Source organism: Hyperolius riggenbachi, chromosome 12 (assembly GCF_040937935.1).
Source record: "Hyperolius riggenbachi isolate aHypRig1 chromosome 12, aHypRig1.pri, whole genome shotgun sequence".
Lineage (NCBI taxonomy): Eukaryota > Metazoa > Chordata > Amphibia > Anura > Hyperoliidae > Hyperolius > Hyperolius riggenbachi.
In genome coordinates, this window is record NC_090657.1 from 178,701,957 (window position 1) to 178,722,964 (window position 21,008).

Here is a 21,008-nt window from a genome sequence, read left to right on the forward strand (position 1 = left end):
CTTCTATATAACCTGCCAATTATCATTCTGGCAGAGCCCTCTAAGCATAAACTTCATCCTGAAGACAGTCCCTTCTACCTCACCTTTGCAGTGTTCCCCAAGCCTGTCCTCATGGCCCACCAGCAGTGCACGTTTGTGAGAATCCACAGAGCCTTGAGGACAGGGTTGGAGAACTCTGCTGGAGGACCAGGGCTGTGGAGTCGGAGTCTGAGCAAGTTTGGGTACCCGGAATTGGTTGTTTCATAAACTGAGGAGTAGGAGTATTTTTCTACCAAATCCACAGCCCCGGTAATTATTAGACTAAGGAGTCAGATTTGGAGCCAGTAATTTCATAAACTGAGGAGTCGGATGATTTTTGTACCGACTCCACAGCCCTGTGGAGAACAACTTCCGGCACCTGCTGAGCATCATGCGTGACTCGGGTACAGAGCTGTTTTGTAACTCATGTTTGAAGGAAGTTGGAATATAACTGGCTGGATTGGGATTCATGTTTCTTCAACTAACTTTAGCATCACAATAATATTTGTTAACCCCTTGCGGACCGCTCCACACCTATTGGCGTGAACGCGGCAGCAGCCCCAGGAGTGGATTACTCCACGCCAATTGGAGTGAAGTCCGGGGGCGGGGTTTTGCAGGAGATTGCGTGCACATCTCCGCTTGAATGACGGAGCGGAGCTCCATCATCAGTCTCCCAGCGATCGCCGCTGGAAGACTGAGGGCAGAGCTCCATCATTCAAGCGGAGATGCGCACGCAATCTCCTGCAAAACCCCGCCCCCGGACTTCACGCCAATTGCCGTGGAGCGGTCCTGGGGCAGCCGCCATCTATTTACTGTGTACAGTACTGCAATCTATGGCAGAGCTGTACTGGGGACAACTGTGTGACACAGCTGTCCCCTACGGAGGCAGAGAAGCAATCTGCTGTCATGACAGCAGATCGCGTTGATTGGCTGGCGGGGGGAGGGAGGGATAGAAAAGAAGAAAAGAAAAATGTATTGTGGGAAAAAAAATGAAATATTTATAAAAAAAAACATCCTGGGGGCAATTACAGCCCACCAACAGAAAGTTCTGTTGGTAGGCAGAAAAGGAGGGGGTGGGGTTGGGGGGGAAACCACTTGTGTGCAGAGTTGTGCGGCCCTGCAGCGAGGCCTTAACCCCCTGGCGGTAATCCCGACCTGAGCACGGGCTCCGCTTTGTGTGCTAGGAGCAGTAAGCCTGTGCTCAGATCGGGCTGGCAAAAACCGCAGCGTGAGGGGAAAAAAAACTGTTTCTGGGTTCCGCATGAGATCAGCGCTGCGCAGCGGGACCCAGGCTTCTCCCTGAAGGCATGCTACCTGTGATCCGGCTGCCGGGATCCCCTTGTCCCCACTATTCTTCCGGGGACCCAGTGTTCAATCAGTGCGGCGATTGCGGTGTGACGTTGGCCGGGGCGGGCCTAATTTTAAAGCAGACATTAACATTTTTTTTTTAGGCAATGAAAAGGAAGTGAGCCATGCCTGTATATACCGCGTTACCCCAAATTTAAGACATCCCCTTAAAATAAGCCCCAGCCCATATTTTCAAGTATACTCAAAATATAAGACATCCTCCTAAAATAAGCCCCATTCACAGTGGGCGCTAGGGTCCTGCTCCGTTCAGCGCCCATCCCCCCCCCCCCCCCAAATCGCTCGCCACCCGCTTGCTTTACCTCCTCTGTGCCGGCTCCTGTCCCCCTCCGGATCACCCTGCAGTTAATGCCAGGCATAATTCAAATCGCAGAGCAGTGGTGACGTCAGCTCATGTAGCCCAGTTACAGCGCCATGTACAGGAATTAAACAGATCACTTCCTGTATATGGCAGTGCTTACTGGACTACATTAGCTGCCTTCGCTGCTGATCTTCAGTTTTCATTATGCCTGGCATAAACCGCAAGGGGATCCAACTTTCTTGAGGAGGGGGACAGGAACCAGCACAAAGGAGGTAAAGCAAGCTGGGGGGGAGGGGGGGGGGGGAAATCTGTCTATATACACTCGGAGGCACTCGGAGGGGGATCTGGCTACTCCCACAAAATAGAAGACCTCCCTGAAAATAAGCCCTAGCGCATATTTTGGAAGGGAAATTAAACAGTGTCTTATTTTCGGGGAAACAGTACATATACATACATATATATGTATAGTGATTTCACGAGCACTTTTATGAAGAGATACATTGTATTTATTCATTTCCGGGTCAGGGAGTGTAAAAAAAAGAAAATATCACTCCACGCTTAGAAAATTGCTTTTTTAAGTGCAAAGCGCAGGGAAAAGCACTTTTAAAATCGCTAACCAAATCGCTCAGAGCTTGAGCTAGCGATTTGTAATGTGAACAAGGTCTTAACAGTTTATTACTCGGTCATACAACTTGGCACCCAAATTAATTTTACCTCCTTTTCTTCTAACAAATAGAGCTTTCTTTTGGTGCTATTTGATTGCTGCTGCTATTTGAAGTTTTTTTTAGTTTTTTTAATAATAAAAGGACTGAAATGTTATAAAAAATAAAACATACAAATAAGTTAATTGGCCTCCCCTTTATTTGGCCCTAGATTAAAAGATACACAGACATACGACTATGGTAGGGATAAGACTGGGACAGCTAAGTGACTGACGTACGTACAAAAAACTGACCGGAGCTCGCGCGCAAGCAAGCTTCCGACAAATCTGGTGTCGCAGGAACAACAAAGCCTCTCTGCCGCCGCCATCCTGCGATAGGCAGTCGGCAAGAGGTTAATGTCAGTATCCCCCTCCGTCCTGTATACCTCTCTTAGTTATAGTCACATATTTGGCAAGAAAGAGGTTATTTTAAATGTTTGTGTTACACTAGGGTTTTCTCACAGTGTCTGGTTTGCCATGCTTTAAAGGACAACTGAAGTGAGATGTACAGTATATGGAGGGTGCCATATTTATCTCCTTTTAAACAATACTAGTTGCCTGGCAGTCCTGCTAATCTAGTTGGCTGCAGTAGTGTTTAAATAACACCAGAAACAAGCAAGCAGCTAATCTTGACAGATCAGAAACCCCTGATATGCTGCATGCTTGTTCAGGGTCTCTGGCCAAAAGTATTAGAGGATCATCAGGATAGCCAGGCAACTGGTATTACTTAAAGGAAATAAACATGGCAGCCTCCATATCCCTTTTGCTTCAGTTCAGTCCTTTAACCTGACAGTAATGCCTATCTACGCTCGGGCTAGCCACCGGGAGCTCAATGCAGAGTACATTGCGCAGCGGGCGTTTTTAATCACCTTCCAGGGGATCCAGACGTCGACAGCCGTTCTCCTTCCTGTCCTCCATGGCTCTGAATCACTCTGGTGAGATCAGTCATCAATCCCACCAGAGGGATGCAGTGCCACCCAGAGGACGGAGGTAAAATTGCAGCACTGGAGCCCAGGGAGGTGAGTGAGAGAAGAGGTTGCTGCAGAGACTCGTGGCGGCATGATTCCCCCCCCACCCCCCCATACTGAAAACACATGTATTTTATTTTCCCATTTGTCCCAGTTATTACATTATTTACTATTTATTATTTACGTTTAAATTATGTCCCTATCACAATGTATGGCACCGACATTTTATTTGGAAATAAAGGTGCATTTTTTCAGTTTTGCGTCCATCACTTATTACAAGCCCATAATTTAAATAATAACAGTAATATACTTTACTACATACATATTAAAAAAAGTTCTGTCCCTAAGGCAACTATTTATGTAATGTTTTTACTGTATACTTATTTTTCGTACAAAAAGAAAAAAATTATGTGTACCTATCGGGGAGTGTGGGAGGTAAGGGGCTAATTTTAAAAGTTAAAAAAAAAAAATCATCAGGAATTTTTTATTTCCAGATCTAATTTTACTATTTGGCCACAAGATGCCCTCGCAGCTCACTTCTGCATGCAGAAAGTTCCTCCGCAAATCAGAACTAATGAGTGAATGGGGCAGAAGGGGATTTGTTAAAGGGGAACTTCAGCCTAAACAAACATACTGTCATTAAGTTACATTAGTTATGTTAATTAGAATAGATAGGTAATATAATTTTTTACCTACCCTGTTTTAAAAGAACAGGCAAATGTTTGTGATTCATGGGGGCTGCCATCTTTGTCATGGGGGCAGCCATCTTTTTGGTTGAAAGGAGGTGACAAGGAGCAGGAAACACAGTTCCAAATGTCCTGTGTCCTGATAACCCCTCCCAGCTGCACACGCTAGGCTTTAAATGTCAAATTCAAAATGTAAAAAAAGAAAAATTTGCACCAAAACAGCAGAACGAGAGCAACAACATCAGAAATCACATCATGCTTTGCACAGCATCCGGGGAAAAAAGCCCGGGCAGTTTTCTTCTGTGCAGCTAAAAATGAGGCTTGGATAAGAGAAACAAAGTTCTGATGCTGTGAAACTGTTAAAGAAACACCAGGCCTTTTCCGTGCTGCTGAGTCGATTTTTAGTCCGGACGTTCACTTTAAAGACGGAACCGTCTCGTTGACGGTTTTGGTCTTTTATACAGGGAATTAGATTATTGAATGGGAACTAGATTATTGAATGGGAACTTTGTTCCCATTCACTGATCTCCGGGGTAACCGAAGGTGGCGGGAGCGCGCACGAGGCAGCGGCAGGATTGTAGCCTATCTGGACAGATATATCATCATCGCCTACCGTCCAGATAGGCTTAAGTTGTTAAATGAAACCTGAACTGAAAGGAATATGGAGGATGACAGGTTTACTTTTAAACAATGCCTATTGCCTAGCTGTCCTGCTGATCCTCTGCCTCTAATGCTGGATACACATGGTGCGTTCCTGCACTCGATGCGCCGCCGATTCCCGGCTGCTTGATTATTTCCGAGCGCATTTCGATGATTGTTAGGTCGATTGTTATGTAAAGTATGCCAAATCGACCTAACGATTAATTGAAACGCAAATCAGACATGTCGGAAATAATCGAGCGACTGCGGATCGACAGAAATAGAGCGGCGCATCGAGTGCGGGAACGCACCGTGTGTATCCAGCATAATACATTTGGTCATAGATAGACCCTGAACAAGCATGCAGGTTTGGTGTGTCCGACTGAAGGCCTCTTGCACACTGCATGCATTTCCGATTTTTAATCGGTTATTACCTCAGATTCCGATTTTAAATCTTTACTGCATGCAGCGTTTTTTGATCCGTTTTTCTGTTGAATGTATTCAGGGAAGATCGGAATTGAAAATCGGAATCTGAAACTGAATCAGAAAACGGATTTGCAGTGTGCAGGGAGCCAAAGTCTGACTGGATTAGCTACATGCGCAGTAAGGAGCAGCCCATCTTTGGAAGCACTTGGAGACACAAGTGCTCCCGGTGGCTAACGGGGGAGCTAGCACTGGAACATTGGGACCGTGAAAGGCTCTTTAGGATCCAGAACCTTCCCTCAAGTATCTGATTTTTTCTCTTTTATATGGTTACAGATTTACCTAAAGGACACATCCAAGCTACATAAATAATTAAAAAAAAAATTATGCCTGATGGTCAACAACAGTCTCCAAAGATTGGGGCTCGACAGAAACCAGGAAATAGAGCGGCTCAGAAGCATAATCCAGCCTGGAGAAATGCCGGACAATCAACTGGCAACTGATTCATTAATCTGCTGCTAGTTAATGGATCGGCAGCTCCCAAACCTATCAAAAAACTTACTGTACATTTCTGTATTGTCTCCACATATTTCCAATTTCTTGAGGAAACGGAATTTGTATATTTGGTATATTATTTGGATAATCCATTTCACGGAGTGATAGTGATATCGGCTTTTTCCAGCCTGGGCTATAGTAGTAAACGCTACTAGCAGCTCTTTTAACTCAAACTAGATACACATGTACAGATTTCTGAGTGGACCGGAACTCTTGCACAGGACAGAAAGAAAACCTAGAGAAACGCACTCTGTATGTTTCTAGAGAGTTTAGCCGAGGAGTCCCCAAACGTTTTGGCTCGAGGGCTGGGTTAACATACTTCAGACTGCTGGGGTATATATAAAATGATGTGTTTGCGAGCCAGACAGTGAAACATACCCAGGCGACAACTTGCAGTCCAATTGGACAGCAGTGTCACCTGATGTGGAATCTGATTGGAAACCAGCAAATTACTGCTTTCTGGCTTCCATGTGGATGGGTGGTGCCAGAACTGCTATTCTATATGCGGACCACCAATATTTAAAGATGTAGCCGACTGCATCTATAAGTAATACATTTTGTGTGTGGAGGGCCGGTAAAAGAGCCTCTGGGGGCCACATGCAGCCCACAGGCCTAAAGGTGCATACACACATCAGACTATAGTCTTTGGAAAATAAAAGATCACAGACCAATCTTACCACCCTTCATGTAGTATGAGAGCCATCCTCTACACAGTCGTTTCTATGGAGCTGAACTCCACATCAGAAAAAAATCTTTGCAAGATGCTGGACACACAGATGCTGTACAGACACAAAAGATCAGTATCTGCAAAAGATCTGTTCCTGCCAAAAATCCATTCCTGCAAATTGCAATGAAAGTCTATGAGATCTGCAGATCATCATACACACATGATTTAACTGACATTCATCTGCAGATCAAGCAATCATCCGCAGATCTGAAAATCCATCCTGGTGGATCTGATCTGCAGATGAATGTCAGTTAAATCATGTGTGTATGATGATCTGCAGATCTCAGACTATCATTGCAATTTGCAGGAATGGATTTTTGGCAGGAACAGATCTTTTGCAGATACTGATCTTTTGTGTCTGTACAGCATCTGTGTGTGCAGCATCTTGCAAAGATTTTTTCTGATGTGGAGTTCAGCTCTATAGAAAACACTGTGTAGAGTATGGCTCTCATACTACATGAAGGGTGGTAAGATTGGTCTGTAATCTTTCATTTTCCAAAGACTATAGTCTGATGTGTGTATGCACCTTTAGTTTGAGAACCACTGGTTTAGCCTGTCCAATTCTCCCTCATCTGTGACTAATCACCAGTTGTAATTTGATCTCTTAGCTTTATCAGCTGACTGCCACGGTAGAGATCTCATATGTAAACACAGGGTGTTAATGTGGACCTGAACTCAGAATGTCCTCTCTGCACTAAAAGATACACAGCATAATAACCTTTAAACAAAAAACATGTATTTTTTTTACAGCTGATACAAATCCTAAAATACATTTCACATTTTCTACTTCCTGATTCATGGAAGCAGCCATATTGTTTACAGCCTGTACTTTCAAATGGACTTATCTGCCATGGGCAGTCATGTGACACAGGCGAGGGATCAAATTACAACTTGTGATTAGACACAAACGAGAGGGAATTAAACAGGCTAAACCCTCTAAACACATTCAGGGTGCATGTGTCTATATTTTCCTTCTATCCTGTGCAAGAGTTCAGGTCTACTTTAAAGGACTTACGGAGGACGCAATCCGCGCCCTCCGTGCAGTTCCGCTGGTCCCCGCTGTTCAATCGTGCCCCCCCGGGCCGCTCCCGACCCCACAGCCTGGGTCGGGCTCTCCTGCCTCATGTAAAATTCCCGCAGGAGCTGGCCGTGGCTGCGCAGTCCGCATAGACGCAAGTGTGGCTGCGCAAGCTCTAGTGCCTCCCTTCCCCAAATCCACGCTCCAGGCTGTCTCCTGTGCGTGGATCGGGGGGAGGTCCTAGAGCTGCGCAGCCGCACTCGCGTCTATGCGGACTGTGCAGCCGCAGCCGGCGGCCATTGTACATGAGGCAGGAGAGCCCGACTTGGGAGAGCCTGACTTGGGCTTCTGAAAGCAGAAAGTAGATACACTGCAGATTTATTGCAGGATTTGTATCAGCTGTAACAAAGAAAGGCTTCTCTTTAAAAAGGTTATTATGCAGTTGCTTAACTTTTAGAGCAGACAGGAAGTTCTGAGTTTAGGTCCGTTTTAGCAAGACATCTTAACCACCCTGGCGTTCTATTAAGATCGCCAGGGCGGCTGCGGGAGGGTTTTTTTTAATTAAAAAAAAAAAAACTATTTCATGCAGCCAACTGAAAGTTGGCTGCATGAAAGCCCATTAGAGGGGGCTCCGGATGCGTTCTTCTGATCGCCTCCGGCGACCAGAAGTAACAAGGAAGGCTGCAATGAGCAGCCTTCCTTGTTTCGCTTACCTCGTCGCCATGGCGACGAGCGGAGTGACGTCATGGACGTCAGCTGACGTCCTGACGTCAGCCGCCTCCGATCCAGCCCTTAGCGCTGGCCGGAACTGTTTGTTCCGGCTACGCTGGGCTCAGGCGGCTGGGGGGACCCTCTTTCGCCGCTGCACGCGGCGGATCGCCGCGCTGCGGCGGCGATCAGGTAGCACACGCGGCTGGCAAAGTGCCGGCTGCGTGTGCTGCTTTTTATTTCATGCAAATCGGCCCAGCAGGGCCTGAGCGGCAGCCTCCGGCGGTAATGGACGAGCTGAGCTCGTCCATACCGCCCGGCTGGTTAAAGCACACCTGAATTGGACCAAAAGATCTGAGACTAGAACTCTAGTTGCGGGGTACTATGCATGCACAGTTCCGCCCATACCCCACTTTGATTGCACTCCAGTCATTGGAAGCATTCTGCACATGTGCAGTACAATACTGCAGTACAAGCATGGGATGTTCCAAGCAACGAGACACCATTACAGAAAGTGCACAGATGGGATCACACATGCGTAGTAGCTCACAACTGGAGTTCTAGTCACAGATCTTTAGGAGGGGCAGTGACACAATGGAGGAGACGTGGAAGACACCTAGAGGCTAGACTACTGGAAGAAGCCACAGAATGAGAAAGATACTTTTTTGGTCCAGTTCAGGTGTGGTTTTCAGCCTCGTACATACCTTAGGCCTGGAACCCACTAGGAGCGTTTTTCTGAGCACTTTGCAATTTGAAAACTCTTGCCAATGTAATGCTATGGGTGTGATCCCACTTGAGCGATGTGATTTTATAAAAAATCCCCCATAGCATTGCCTTAGCAAGAGCTTTTTCAAATTACTAGCGCTTAGAATTCACTCCTAGTGTGTTTCTGGCCTCAGGGCTGGTGCACACCAATAGCGGCTCTGAGCATTTTTAAAAATGCTTGCGGTTTGAAATCCGCTTGGCTAATGTATTTGAATGGGATGGATCACACTAGAGCAATTTTTTTTTTTCCCCAAACGCAAAGCGGGTGCTGCAGCATTTCTGCTGATTTCTAAACCGATTCTGCCTCAATGTTAAGTACGAGTATAGGAAAGTGGAAAACTGCTCTGAAAAGCGCTAGATCAGAGTGTTTTACCAAGCGTTTTTGTTACAGTAGCTGTTCAGTTACAGCTGAACTGTAACAAAATATAAAAAAATGCTACACAAAAACGCTCCAAAAAACGTTAGGCATGTTTAGAAAATCGCTCTAAACATGCCTAGGATCGCTCTGAAAAACCACTTCAACAACCGGTAGCGTGTGCGGATCCGCTAGTGGTTTTTGGTGTGCACTGACCCATAGATGGTTCATAGCTGCCTCTGCTGAGAATCTACAATATAAACAGGGAGAAGCTGGACAATAAGGACCAGGGGTGTTTTGGTTGATCTGTGCTGCGTGGGCTCTTCAGCCCTTCCTTCTGGGGGGTCCGATCGCCGCCGCTCTGTGTGGCGCTCCTCAAAGCCCCCCTCTGCAGCGCTATTCCGCCCTCCCTCTCTCCCCTCCTTCCCATGGGCAGCACAGGACGGCGATCCGTCCTGTACTGCCTCTGATGGGCTTCAGCCTATCAGATGCTGGCGATCCCTGGCCAATCAGAGGCCAGGGATCGCCGATCTCCTTTACGGCGCTGCTGCAACAGCAGCACCGTCTGATGTAAACACAGGTGATTTCTGCCCCGCGTGTTTACATTTAGCCTGCGAGCCGCAATCGGAAGCTCGCGGGATGTTCACAGAGACACCCTCCGTGAACTGACGTTTCCATGGAAACACCACTGCGACCTGCCGACGCCTAAGTGGTTAACTGGCCCAATGCCAAACTGCATACAACTTATGCAAGTGGGAATTACTTGCATCTCACTGACCATCTCTACTTTAAAAGGTCATATTTAGCTGGACAGGTCAGCGTTTAGTGATCTAGGGTTAGTGGAACTAGCAGAGCAGAACTGGCACTTAGCACAATGCTAATCCGATTCAGGAGCTAAGAATGATTGCACAACTTGCTTTATTAAAGCGGACCGAAACCAAAATTTTTTTTAATTCAGAATATTTAGTTGCACCACTCTGACACATACAAAAATAAATAAACACTCCTTCAAGCCTATGAGCATTTCAGTGCCTGCTTTTCACCCTCCTCTTTCCATAACTAGGGTTATACAGGTGGCAGCCATTAGCAATTCCTCCTTTGCCAGACACCTCCTACTCCACCAGTTTCCCGGATTATTTGCAGGCAATATGAAAGGAAGGGAGGGGTTTCTCAAATAAATGTAAAATATTTTATATTTGTCATCATGCAGCTGAAAAAAGGCTATTTTTTATTATAATTTATAAAATAGATTTAATTTCTGAAATCTTGTATTTTTAGTTTGGGTCCACTTTAATCCAATTTGCCCCGCACACACTTCTGGTTCAGCCCTCACTAAAGCTAAGTACAGAGTTCAGATTACTGTCACCAGGACTTATCGGGACTCCATTCCTCAGGGCATGATGGACAGACACAGGCTAGCGACACATTCTGTTCTGTTACATGAGAGGGAGGAAGGAAGGAACGACCCACAATGTAGCAGCTTCCGATAGGCGGGGCGAGTAGGGGGAACGAGGTTGCTCAGGGGACGTGCTGTACCTTTAGCCAACATTGAGGGTCTCCCATGCACACACACACACACTAGATTCTAACCTCTCTGTTGGTGGGGTCTGATCACCCCCAGGTATGTTTGTTTACAAACAAACATTTTCTGTGTCATTTCAAAAAAAAAAAAAAATAATTCCCCTCTGCGCATTACTCTCCCTCCCTCCTCCCGTCTGCCTATCACAGCGATCGGCTGTGATAGGCTTCAGCCTATCACAGCGGATCGCTTCCGAGTCCCCCAGGGGGACAGCCGTGTCACACGGCTGTCCTCAGTGCAGCGCTGCTGCTGATCGCAGCGCTGCACTATGTAAATAGACGGCGATTTCGCCGTCTAACAGTCTCCTGAGCGGCAATAGCCGCTCGGAGACTGAAGTCGGGGCGGAGCTCCGCCCCTCAAGCAGGAGATGCGCGTGCACCCTGCGTGCGATCTCCTGCACACCCCAGCCCCAGGACTTTACACCAATCGGCGTTAGGCGGTCCTGGGCTGCCGCCACGGCCACGCCCATCACCGTGACGCAGTCGGGAGATGGTTAAAGAGGAGCTGTCAGCCATACTATCTCAGGAAAAAAAACAAAAAATATAAGTAGATAAATACTTGCTCTACTTACATAACATATGTATTGCACTGTCCACGTTATGATTCCTGTGAAATTTATAAAAGAAAAGTAGAGAATCCTATTCTAGACAGTTTCCATATTTACTGTGGCTATTTTGAAGCCAGCCATGATGTAATATCCGCCCTTAGTCTCCTCTGCCTGATTTGCCCACCCTTCACTATAGAAAGTACATTGTTTCAGCTGGATAAATTTTGGCCAATCAGAGAGGAACAGAGGTCTGGGAGTGGAAAACAGGAGGGAAAGAGGCTTCAGCCAATCAGGCTGCATTAGTTAAGTCTGTGGGGAAGTAGAGAAGCAAAAAAAAAAAAAAAAAAAAAAAAAAACCAGCATGCCCTGCAACTTCTCTTTTGTGTTACCAAATTTTCTGTGTACCAAATAGACTGGGGAATGATAATTTATCAAAAAGAAAAGTAATAGTGATTTTAACTTTTGGATTGCCTGATTGGCATCCTTATTACTTAAAAATAAATAAGTGCTTCTACGGTGCAAGACCTTTAAATTCAGTTTGCAAATTGCAAAAGAAATACAAATATAAGATCGCAAAAATTTGCAAGCGTTTCTCACATGCCCAATGTTTCACTCCTCGGACGTCGGCCATGGCTATCATCACCCGGGGCTTGTCTGGACTTCAGACCTACCACGTACCCTTGTTGATGTCCCCCGCTAGCCACAGTCTACGTTCGAGGAGTGGAACATATGGCAAAGGAGATTTTGCACATGCATTTCTTTTGAAGTTTGCAAGCACTGCCACACAAATGGCAGTGCGATCAGGCGCGTTGCGTTCCGACCGCATGGCCACCTGCGTTGCCTGTGAACGAGGCCTTAGTCCTACAAAAGAAGGAGAGCCCAATATAGGCCTCAATTCACGGAGCATTATCAAACGTTTATCAAACACTTTATCAAACGTTTGATAATTTACCTCATGGGTAAAATCTCACTAAGGTGTTATATATTTGTTGAACGTTTTATCGGTAAAACATTCGATAAATATATAACACCTTAGTGAATTCAAAATTAGATTTTACCCATGAGGTAATTTATCAAACGTTTATCAAACGTTTGATAAAGTGTTTGATAAAACTCCGTGAATTGAGGCCATAGTGTAGTACGTATTGGTAATCGAGAGAAATGAACGTAAGTAATATTAATACTCACAAACCAGGGTTACCACTTAGGCAACCACTGTAAATGCAGGTGGGGAGATTAAAGTGAATGTTTACCGGTAAAAAAAAAGAAAAAGTCAGATACTCACCTAAGGAGAGAGAAGGCTCGGTCCTAATGAGCCTTCCCTCTCCTCTCCCGGTGCCCGATCCCGCGCAGGATCCCCCGTGGCAGTATTCGACCAGTTCGGTCAAATACTGCCACTTCCGCATGCCGAAGGGATGTTTCGGAAGCCTTCGGGAGCACTCGGGCTCCCGAGGACGGGGCCGCTCCGTACTACGCATGCGCGAGCGCCCTCTATGACGCGCGCGTACGTAGTATGGAGCGGCCCGTCTTCGGAAGCCCGAGTGCTCCCGAAGACCTCCGAAGTCCCTGCGGCGGCGGACGCGAACGGGGGAGCCAGCGCAGCACCGAGGGCACCGGGAGAGGAGAGGGAAGGCTCATTAGGACCGAGCCTTCCCTCTCCTTAGGTGAGTATCTGACTTTCTTTTTTTTAAATGGTACCCATTGGCTTTAAGGCCTTTCCCCACTCAGGGCTAAGATCTCGCTCTCTGTAGTTCAGGAAAATGAGGGTATATCGCCCCTCCACCCGGGGTGGACACTGGTATCGCAGAAAGTGAACAGAGGCGCCAAAACAATAAAATATGCAAACATTTCTAAAAATTGCTAGGGAGGTCGTGGTGGACTCGCCTCCCCAAAGCAGACATGTAGCTGTCAATATTTCAATCAAAATAAAATGTATTAACATACTCCAAAGTACAAAGCAACGTGCTTTGCAGGTATACTCCCGCTTCCTCAGGCAACAACTAGGAGTATCACAGCAAAAAGTCTTGTAAACGCCTAGCGCCTAAAGCCTGGTGGATTGTTAGGCAAGTGATGGAAGCATCAGGATCCTACTGAGGCTTACCGTGCTGATCTACAGCCCACTGTTGAGCGCAGCCCCTCTCCATGTCAAGGCCGCACAGTAGCCACGTGAGCCCATGGCTCCGACTGTGCAGCCGGTACTCTTTAACACATGTACTTGCTTTCCCCATTCTCATTATTAGGAGCCCCAGGCCCTCAACGGAAACAAATTAACATTATAATTCTGTCACGCTGAGCATTTTTCTGTGTGATTTAAAAGCTTCTTCTGGCTTAGATCTGCAGTTTGTTACACAAACAAAACACCTCCCCTTACTTTTTTCCATATTATCGAAACATACATACAGGCTACAGCGAGCAATAACGACAATATCTATTCACAGCCTATACCATAATACACACTGCCTACACACAAGACCATAAGGAAGATGCCATTGCCACAGTTTAAGATGAGGGAGGTGGAGGGGAATGATGTCATACACTGAATTGGGCATCCTGCCCTTCACTCATTGCACAGGGTTGCTATAGCAACAGAGATGATGCTGAATTAAGATTCCAAGCTGTGTCAGATTCAGCCCCCCCTTTTCCCAATTCCTCCACCCACTGCTAGCTGGAAGCAACACTTAACACCCACAACTCGGGCCCAGCAAGTTTCATCAGCAGCAAAGGCACGTCCCCTGACGCCAAGATCACTCCAGCTAATTGCCCAGATCCGTGTGGAGCAGCACAATCTGTAAGCTCATCAGTGATTTAGGTGAGCAGGCCAATCCAAGTAATGTACACAGGAGTGCGGGACGGGGCTGCAAACCACTGCAGTGTACAGAAATAACCAGCTAGCGTTGCTGAGCCGGCACAGATTTGCAGAGTTCTGGGCTGGAGAGATCCACCCACACAGATGCTGCTAACATAGAGCAGATCCCTCAAGCTTGCAGGCATGACACTGAATGCTGGCTCTGGTACAGCTGCAGATATGTGACCTTCACAAAAGCAGAGCACAGTGACACCCCCTCCCCTGGGGAACACAGAAAATGGCAGCACAGATGTATGGGGAGAAGGGCTGATGGAATGAGATGATGTAAACAAGCCCATGGCAAGTTATTGGCTAGAGACAAAGGTTGCGTTGCTATACAATGCTGAGTACGTGATGAAGGGATGGACCATAATTGGCCTGTGTGGCCACAAGCTCCGGCAGTCAATCAATCAATACATATTATATTACCAAAGTAGCTCTGACAACTATGCATTACAGAAATGAGGCACGATTAATCACCGGCAGGCAAGATGTGCTCAGCAACTGCATGGCTTTTATGGCAAGCAAACTGCAAACTTGTAGTGTAACTCAGGCCTATAAGGAGAAGGGCAGCTTTTTCAACATACATACAAGTCAAGGTGCCCCGTTGGCTAACAAGGGCCTAAATAAAAAAAAATTAAGTCTACATGCAAGTATGGTCAACAAGCCTGCTTGAATATGCAAAATTGGCCCTGCTGAAGGTCTTCCACTAAGGTGTCCCTGTGTCACTCACACACCAAGCAATGATCACCTGTCTCTAGACTTTACACTGTTCTGACAATATAAGGACCTATTCCATAGACTTTCATGTGTAACTAAGCATGCAAACAATCACCTCCCCTCCAAGCAGAGTCACCTTTGTCTACTGAAGATAAGGACCAGTCCAGAACAAGGGCAATTACAGATGACAACTGCTCCAATTTGGGGAATCTGCAGCCAGGATCTACTAACACAACTATCCACACTTCACAAACAGCATGCAATGCAAGCCCCAGGTGGCTGGAGAGGGTTAATTGCTTGTAACAAGTTTCACCTGTTAGGAAGATGCACTAACATATGTAATAACACACAACATAAAGAGATGACAAGACTAGCAGCATGTACAGCTGAGGTAGATCACAACTAGAAACAGAGGCAGGATGCCAAATTTCTCATATACACGTCAGCTGTGTACTGGAGGATCGCCGAATACAAACAGGAGCACCGTGCACAATGCTATACATCCATGATCCATCCATCCATCCACCTCTGGCTGCACACCCCCTATCCATCATGCATAGCCCCGGTGCACACACCTATCTACCCCCCTATCCAGCATGCATAGCCCCGGTGCACACACAGCATGCAGCACCCCTCCCCTCAACGTGTGTCACCTGCGGGGCTCTGCATGATGCTGCCGCAGCTCCGGCCGGCGGAGGAGGAGTGCGGGGAGGAGAGGCAGGGGGACACCGGGGAGAGGAGAGGGGAGGAGGGGAGATGCGTCATCGCACTTTCACTTAAAGAGACAGGCAGGCACTAGATCACGCATGGCAGTTGACAGTACTTAATGGCCAATGTAACATTTGACTTTCCAGATTTTTCTCTCGGTCTTCAGATGGGGCTGAATCTGAACTTAGGGCTCTTTCACATCAGAGCCCATTTGCTGCGTTTTTAACGCAAAGTCGAAACTTTGCGTTAACCAAGGTGAAATGAAAGTCCATAGACTTTCATTTTACCTTTCACACCCCCGATGCTGCGTTTCAATGGGTTGCGGTACGATGCATCCGGGAGCTTTTAATCGACGGGAGCCATAGTTTTCCCGTCGGGTTAATTATTACTGCCGCTGAATGCGTCGCACCGCTACATCCCGGCGAAACGCCGCAGGGCATATAAGACGTGCAGGAAAGCGGCTGCTGATGTGAAAGAGCCCTTAGGGCTGGAACCCACTAGAGCGATTTTCTGAGCGTTTAGGGAGCGATTGAAACCGCTTACGATTTCCCTAAACGCTCGGCTAATGTTAATGGATGGGCCAAATTCCACTGGAGCGATTGTGATTACCACATCGCAAAATCAGGACATGCAGCATTTTTTTGAGTTTAGTGTTAGCAGTTAGCGTTTCTGCAATGTAAAGTATATAAACGCTGGTGTAATCGCTCATCAAAACCTGCACAGAGGGATTTTGCACACTGGAAAAAAATTTAAATTAAAAGGACCAATCATAATGGAAAATGCTAATTTCTACACAATCGCTGGCAAAAACCTTACACTTTTTAAAATCGCTACCAAAAACGCTCGTACAAAACGCTAGCGATTGCAATTAGCAATAGCAATTTGTAGTGGGTTCCAGGCCTAAGGATGATCAGATTCAGAATCCTAACTCACTTTATAGCTAAAAGGTAATGACTTCATCTGTGGAGTTCTGTGTGATTACCCTTCTGCATGGTTTCTGTTCAGCCTGGTACACACAGCCAATTTCGATTGGCCAATGACTGACCACACTGGCCACCTCCATGCAGCATGGCGGCCAACAGATATTGAATACAATGTACAGATTGTGCAGGTAAGCTCTCATACTACATGGAAGTGGTAAAATTGGCCAATGAGCAGCCAATCAAAATTGGATGTGTGTACCAGGCTTCAAGCAATCCTGAAGGGAAATAATAATAATAATTAAAAAAAACAAAACAGATACTCACCTATGGAAAGAGGGAAGGCTCCCTATAGATACTTCCCATTCTTCTCAAGGTCCCCTCATTCCAACACAGTCACCGCCATGCAAATCTCCCACAGGAGGAGGCTTTGGAAGTGTGCAGGAGCACCAGTGCTCCCGAAAACGGGCGACTCCATGCTGCGCCTGCGAGACGGGTGGCTACGCAATGGGCCTGCGTGCGCAGACGCAGCACAGCGCCGCCCATCTTCAGGAGCACTCAGGCTCCCGAAGACTTCAGAAGGCTCCTGCAGCGGTACAGATTAGTTCTAACATGACATCACCGGAACAAGGGGGCCAACAGAGTAACAGCAAGGCTCTATAGGACCCCGAGCCTTCCCTCTCCATAGCTGAGCATCTTTTTATTTTTTATTTATTTCGCTTCAGTTGCAGCTCCACCCGGAGGATGGAGGCATAACTGCAGCGCTGGAGCCAGGGAGGTGAGTGATTGTAAACTAAACTGCTGCAGATCTCCCTGGCAGCATGATTTTTTTCTAGGTTTTAGGGTATGAAAGGGTGCAAAAAAATAGCACCGCTTTTAGACCTTAAAATCCGTAAAGAATCATAATGCCAAGGGGGTTAAAGCGGGATGGTCACCATAAAAATCAAATTTCAACAGCAACTGGTCTGAGTGTATTAAGTGATAAAGATGGTAATCCTGCATTCAAAACTTTCAAAAAATGTTCTGCGGTTATGGGTGGAGTAATCATATACCTTAGAAGCACTGGCCCTTTAATACCCATTGCAAAACAGTTGCATGCTGGGGGTTCTTTTTATCTATAATATATTCCTCCTCTGCCCTTTATTTCCCTGCCTAGCTGAAACATGATCTTCTGCTCACTTGTGTTTACAGGTAAGGCTTAGGTGACTCAGGATTGGAGGAAAAAAGAAAAAAAACTTAAGGGAAGAAATGACATCAGTATTTAGCCTCAAACTGTGGGCAAAAGACATGGTTCCCAGGAACAGAATTCTCTTCATTTACTATATAAAATTCACTGAAATCAAATGTGGACAGTACAATACATGTGTTATGCAAGTAGATCAAGTATTTATCTATTTACTGTATATATGTGTTTTTCCCCCTGGCATAGTATGGCTAATCCTACTGCTTTAACACAGTGTCCTCAAGGATACATCCGGGAAATCAGCCAGTGCAAATGCTGAGCGCTTTTAGAAATGATTTTTCAAGGACATTCTAGGCATGTGCCTAGTGATTTTCTATTTATATATAGCAATTTTTGGAGCGTTTTTGTATAGCTTTTTTTTTTATTTAGGTGCAGTAGAGCTGCAAGTGTACTGGTTTGGTAAAAAAATAATAATAATAAAAAAAAAAAGCTTGGAAAATCACTCTCATTCAGCGCTTTTCAGAGCTTCTCAGAAATGCTGTGCTTGCGTTTGGGGAAAAAAAAAATCACATCGCTCTGGTGTGCTCCATCACATTCAACTACATTAGCCAAGCACTTTTCAAAGCGCTAGCATTTTTACAAGCGCTCAGAAACGCTCTTGGTGTGCACCAGCCCTAACTTACTTGGGCTTACTCCAGCCCCTGAAAGCCTATGTGTCCCTCGCCACAGCTCCGCTCTCAGGCAGTCTACCAGGATTCCCTTTTTTCCCTGGATAGTGTAATGGTTAAGGGTTTTGCCTTTGACGTAGGAGACCTGGGTTCAAATCTTGGCTCTTCCTGTTCAGTATGCCGACACCTATTCACAGTAAGGAGTTCCTTGGGCAAGCCTCCCTAACACTGCTACTGCCTATAGAGCGTGTCCTAGTGGATGCCTCACAAGCGCTTTGAGTCCGACAGGAGAAAAGCGCTATACAAAAAAAGGAATTAAAAGGACTGCATGTAACAGCCCAGTAACTGCATGTAACAGCCCACAACAAAACAACAGTCGCATTAAAGGACAACTGAAGGGAAAGGGATATGGAGGCTGCCATATTTATTTCCTCTGAAACAATACCAGTCACCTGGCTAGCCTGCTGATCCTCTGCCTCTAATACTTTTAGCCATAGACCCAGCCGCGCGCTCCCTTTTCTTACTCCTGTTCCCGGGGGCATTCTGCGACTGCACAGAATTCAGGGGCGTTGCTAGGATCCTGAGAGATCCGGGGCACTTTTGGGCACTCCAGCACGAAAATGGGTGTGGCCATGCACCAGAATGTGGGTGTAGTCATGGGTGGAGCCAAATTTACATGAACTTAACAGTGATCTAAGTAGGACTGCCCAGCAAAATGTTGGATGAAGACTCTTCTGCATTAATACAAAAAACAAAATGCAGCATATCACATAAATAGGCAGTGTCATTTAACATGACTAGACAGAGTTACCTGGCTTCTGTGCTGGCTGGTCTGGCTTTCTGCTGGGTGGGGCAGGGCTGGATTTACCATAAGGCACTGTAGGCACATGCCTAGAAGCGCCCAATGATGAAAAGGCAGCTTACTTCCCTCCTCGAGTGCCTTCCTCCTTCCCGTCCCTAGTGGAGCATAAATGAGAGGGGTAGTTCTAGCTGCCTGATACCTGGGGACACCTCTAGCTCCTTGTATTAGGTAGCCAGAAGTACACTCAGTATTAAGGGACACCTGTGGCTTCTCTGGGTAGAGGTAGTAAGGGAGAAGTGACAGTGGAGCCGGTGAGCACATTTGCAGTGGGGTTTGGTGGGGTTTTGTGGAGGATGAAGTGTAGGGCACCAGAACATCTGTACCTATAGGCTCCTGTGATGTAAATCCGGGCCTGGAATGGGCTATCCTGCTGCCAGGTTATCTGGCAGTTTCCCCAGAGCATTCCCTGAGCGTCTGGTGGAACCCCTCCCATGCTCCCACGGGCCTCCCACTGGAACACCACAACTCCCAGCATGCCCCCATAGTACCACAGCTCACTGCATGCCCCCATGAAGGCATCACAGCACCCAGTATGACCACATAGAGGCACCATAGCACCCAGCATACCCACAATTGATGCACCACAGCTCCCAGCATGCCTGCCATTGAGGCACTACAGCTGACTCTGCCTGGGGGACATCCGGGGCACCCCAGAAGATCCGGGGTGCGTGCCACTGATCTATGGGGCTAGCAACGCCCCTGGCACAGATGCAGAATGCTCCCGCTGACAGGAGTGCGCTTGGATGGACTGCGCTGACTCGACAACTTACTAGGGCCAGTTACAGACAAACAAGGAAGTGGAGGAGGACCCAGGTATGTATATTATTTTTTATTAAGTCCTCATCTCAGGTACACTTTAAAAAGGACAAATGAAATGAGAGAGATGTAAAGGATGCCATAGTTATTTCCTTTTAAACAAATTGCCTGGCTGTCCTGCTGATCCTCTGCAGCAGAGGTGGGGATGAGCCATGGTATAGACAAGGGTTCTGGGGGAGAGGGGGAGATTTTGCCATCCATCTCTTTCAGAGGCCCCCCCACCTATCATGGACCAAGCAGGCTGGTATAGCTCGGGCTGCAGAGCCCCACGCGGTCTGGGATCAACATTCTGGTTATACCAGCCTGAATACATGACAAGGGGTTAAAAATTCTTCTTCAGAGGGGGGACCCCACATCATTCAAAAAAATTTAAAAAAAAAAAATACTTTTAACCCTTTCCAATCCTGGTTCAGACATAGTCCGAAATTGGCTTTTTCCTCTATAGGCCCAATACTCCGACATAGGAAAATGTGGTGCTAGATGGTGCTGTTGCTGATAAAATCCGGCACAGCACCATCTTCTTCTGTTTAGAGTGTCAGGAAAAAGTCAGACAATCTGATCATCGACAGCCCCATCTGCCTCAGCTTAATTCCTTTCTTCTGTGCCATTCTGTCGATCGTGGGGGGCTGCCAGATCTGGTCCGGCATGTCGTCCCCTATGTGGATCAAAGTGTCAGCCAAAGTACGACACTTAGATCCTCTCTGATGCAAAGAGCACCATGTAATAATCGAATTATGCTGGCGCTCGTGCAAGGGCTCAGAGCTGGCACTGGCCCTGCCACAGATGTCAGGTCACCTCCTCGCTCTAGAGCATGGAGTCACAGACCCTCCAGACAGCCACATTAGGTCCTTTTTCCTGATTATCCATGTCCCCCCCAGCACCCTGAAAAAATGAGGTGCTGGGAGGAAGTGGGTAATCGGGAAAAGGTATTG

At 46.7% G+C, this 21,008-nt stretch overlaps 1 protein-coding gene across 3 annotated transcripts in view; it reads right to left on the bottom strand.

Moving 5' to 3' along the window:
* The window catches only part of SNPH (syntaphilin), a 103,380-nt gene that overhangs the window by 56,805 nt on the left and 25,567 nt on the right, over positions 1-21,008 (bottom strand). Inside the window, exon 1 of one of the 3 annotated variants that reach the window (XM_068263512.1) lies at positions 15,573-15,689. The exons of 1 other annotated variant lie outside the window; for it this stretch is intronic. In XM_068263512.1, the coding sequence (XP_068119613.1) occupies positions 15,573-15,684 (112 nt within the window). In that variant the 5' untranslated portion in view covers positions 15,685-15,689. Of the gene's footprint in view, positions 1-13,455; positions 13,513-15,572; positions 15,690-21,008 lie in introns of those variants that run through there. One more of the 3 variants, XM_068263513.1, reaches the window with a different exon arrangement.